This window comes from Austrofundulus limnaeus, unplaced genomic scaffold, assembly GCF_001266775.1.
Source record: "Austrofundulus limnaeus strain Quisiro unplaced genomic scaffold, Austrofundulus_limnaeus-1.0 Scaffold16, whole genome shotgun sequence".
Lineage (NCBI taxonomy): Eukaryota > Metazoa > Chordata > Actinopteri > Cyprinodontiformes > Rivulidae > Austrofundulus > Austrofundulus limnaeus.
This window is the reverse complement of record NW_013952418.1, coordinates 2,637,594-2,640,873: the sequence shown is the minus strand read 5'-3', so window position 1 is coordinate 2,640,873 and position 3,280 is coordinate 2,637,594. Positions and strand designations below refer to the sequence as shown.

At 40.4% G+C, this 3,280-nt stretch overlaps 1 protein-coding gene across 1 annotated transcript in view; it reads left to right on the top strand.

Moving 5' to 3' along the window:
- gas6 (growth arrest-specific 6) overlaps positions 1-3,280 on the top strand; it is a 22,457-nt gene that overhangs the window by 15,025 nt on the left and 4,152 nt on the right. Inside the window, exons 8-12 of the mRNA XM_014003042.1 lie at positions 1,550-1,671; positions 1,742-1,860; positions 1,951-2,140; positions 2,219-2,383; positions 2,492-2,660. Of these exons, the coding sequence (XP_013858496.1) occupies positions 1,550-1,671; positions 1,742-1,860; positions 1,951-2,140; positions 2,219-2,383; positions 2,492-2,660 (765 nt within the window). The remainder of the gene's footprint in view (positions 1-1,549; positions 1,672-1,741; positions 1,861-1,950; positions 2,141-2,218; positions 2,384-2,491; positions 2,661-3,280) is intronic.

Sequence of the window (3,280 nt, the reverse complement as noted above, 5' to 3'; positions counted from 1 at the left end):
CACACACACACACACACACACACACACACACACACACACACACAGCCTCATCAGGCCCTCATGTGGCTCCATGTTGGAAGTCCGGGAAAGACAACAAACATATTTGTAGCAATTCTGCTGAAGTAGGCAACAGGTCACGTTACAAATCATAAGAGCCTAAATCAGTACAAACAACATCAAAGAAATGTTGTAATTATCTGATAACTTTGATCTTTTAAGGTTTTTAAAATGTTTTTATATAAAACACTAAGATTTATGATCAAAAACTGCTTCAAATAAGATGTTTATGAATTTACAAAAATAACTAAAACAAGATCAATTAAAAATCTACATTTTATACAAAAAAATGTAGATAAAGAAAAAAATGACTTCCTAGTTAAAACAAGTAGCTCAGAACTAAAATGACAAATAGTAGCTAAAAGCTAACAGTTAAACAATAACTAAAAGTCAAAATTAGAAAAACTGATGCTAAAAGCTAAAACAGAGAAGCAGTAGCTAAATGTTAAATTTGCCAAACTATAGCTAAAAGCTAACAGTTAAACAATAACTAAAAGTCAAAATTAGAAAAACTGATGCTAAAAGCTAAAACAGAGAAGCAGTAGCTAAAAGCTAAAACTAGCTAAACTGTAGCTGAAATTAGCAACAGTTTAATTAAAAGCTAAAATTGGTAAAACTGTATGTGAAAGATATAATTAGTTATAGAGTTAAAAGCTAACATTTTCAAAACCTAAACTAAAAATTAATTTTAGCAAAAATGTAGTAAAGCTATTATGCTAAGTACTTTGAAATGTGCCTCAAATTAATGTTAGTATAAGACAGATTATTTAAACAAAATTTACATTTTTGTATGGACAATAAAGTCCTTATCTTATCTTATTTTATCTTAGTAAAACAATACCTTAAAGCTAAAAGTACACAATTGTAGCTAAATGATAAAACTAAAATTATAGTTAAAAAATTAAAAATAGCCAAATAAGAAACTAAAAATAGCAAAAATGTGGCTAATAGCTAAAATGATCAAGAAAGGAGCTAAAACGAAGAGAAGACAGAGCTAGTTAGCTGAAGCTGATGTGAGAGGTTTGTCTTTCTGTAACAGTTCGTAAACAAACTTTAAACTTTAAAAAGTCTAAAGATACAAACATTAATAAATGTTGAGTCAAATGTTTTACTTTGTAAAATATCAAAATATTCAGAAGTAGATTGATGGTAAAACAGTAAAAATAAAAACAGGAAAACAAAAACACTGGATCTTAATCAGATGGTTATATAATCAGGACCACACATCACTTTATTTTTCTCTGGTGGAAAACAAACGCTTCATAACCTCCGTGTCCCTCGGGGACGTGTCCCACCCCCTCATATCAATTTAAGGTCGTCCACAGAGACGGGCTGCTCGGCCAGCGTCGGCGAGCTCTTCACTCAAGTGTTGTTTGCATTCCTCCTCCTGCTGGAAAGAAAACATCTTTTCTCACACTTGAAAGTTTTGATTTGATAATCTGTAATCCTCAACGTAAACATTCCTCCACGCCGCCGTCTGTGTCTCCTTCAGACGTGGACGAGTGTGAGACGGGCGTCTGTGAAGACGAGTGTCTGAACACTCCGGGGAGTTTCCGGTGTTTCTGCGACGGTCGCCGCGGGCTGAAGCTGAGGTCGGACCTGAGGAGCTGTAAGGTAAAGAGCAGAGTCGCCTCGAAACGAGTCGTAATCCAGAATAATCTGAGCGTCTCCGTTTGTCCCACAGACCATAACGCCGTGCACGTCCCCGCCCCTGAAGAGGGACCCCCGTTCTCTTTATCTGGGCCGCATGTTCAGCGCCGTGCCGGTGGTGCGGCTGCGTTTCCGCCGCAGGGTCCACACGGGGTGAGGAAGACTCTCCCCTCCTCTTCCTCCCRTTATTTCTTCTGTTTTTTCTCCTTCAAACGTTCCTCCTCCTCCTCCTCCTTCCTCCAGCTTTTCAGCGGAGTTCGACTTCCGCACCTACGACCAAGAGGGAGTGATCTTCTTCGCCGGAGGTCACCTGGACAGCTCCTGGATCGTGCTGGCGATGCATCACGGGAAGCTGGAGCTGCAGCTGAAGTACGGCGCAGTGAGCAGAGTGACCAGCAGCGGCCCGGTGGTCAGCGACGGCCARTGGAGGAAGGTCCGGGGGGCTTCGCTTCACATTCATTCTGTTAAACGAGCCGCCTGAAAGATGCTTAAAGATGAACGTTTGTCTCAGATCTCGGTGGAGGAGCAGGGCCGCAGTCTGGTGATCAAGATCGACCGGGAGGCCGTCATGAAGATCGCCGTGAACGGAGACCTGTTCACGCTGAAGAAAGGCATGCACGAGCTGAACCTCACCGTGGGAGGAGTCCCGTTCAGGGAGGACGGCCTCGTCAATCAGGTGTTTATTTGTATGTGTTTAATTTCCTGCACTAACCGTAGACATTCTTCAAAAGATTAAAAAAAACCAACAACTCTCAGCTGTTTTAACGCTGGAACGGTTGCACAGATCAACCCTCGTCTGGACGGCTGCATGAAGGAGTGGCGCTGGCTGACGGGTGAGGACACCTCCATACAAGAAACCATCCGGTCCAACGACAACATGCAGTGTTTCAGCACCGAGGACCCCGGGGCCTTTTACACCGGAGCCGGCTTCGCTCTCTTCAACATCAGCTACGGTACTGAAGACATTAAATACACTACACATTGTGTAGTCTTTTTATCAGATGAACAGTAATATCTCTTATAATGTGGTTATTTCTACTTGGATTAATGATTTTATTTAGGTACATGTCTGAATACAGATTCAACAGTAGAGTTTTAATTCAGTTTGAGTGTTTGGTTTCAGCTGTAGGTTTGTTGYGGGCRGAAACAAATCCCTAAGAACAATGATAAAACTTGTCATACTTCCTGATGTCAGGGTTTCCAGATTTTAGTCCTACAGGAGAGGATTAGTGCCACAGAGCACAAGACCCACACACAGTCAGAAGTTTGTAGAAAAAGCTGGAAAAGTAGAAAGATAGTCTGAATTGTGGATTAAAAATATCTGGATTGTGAGGATAAAAGTCAGGATTTTGAGGAGAAAAGTGAAAAAAATTGTAGGGAAATAGTCTAAATTTTGAGGAGAACTTTGAAATTTTGAGAGGATAAAAGTGTGTGGGGGAAACGGTGAATTTTGAGGAAAAGTACGAATTTTTTGGGGAAAAATCTAAAAATTGTGTGAAAAAAATCTGAATTGTGAGGGGAAAAAATGTCGGAATTTTTAGTGGGGGGAATATATATTTATATTATTATATTC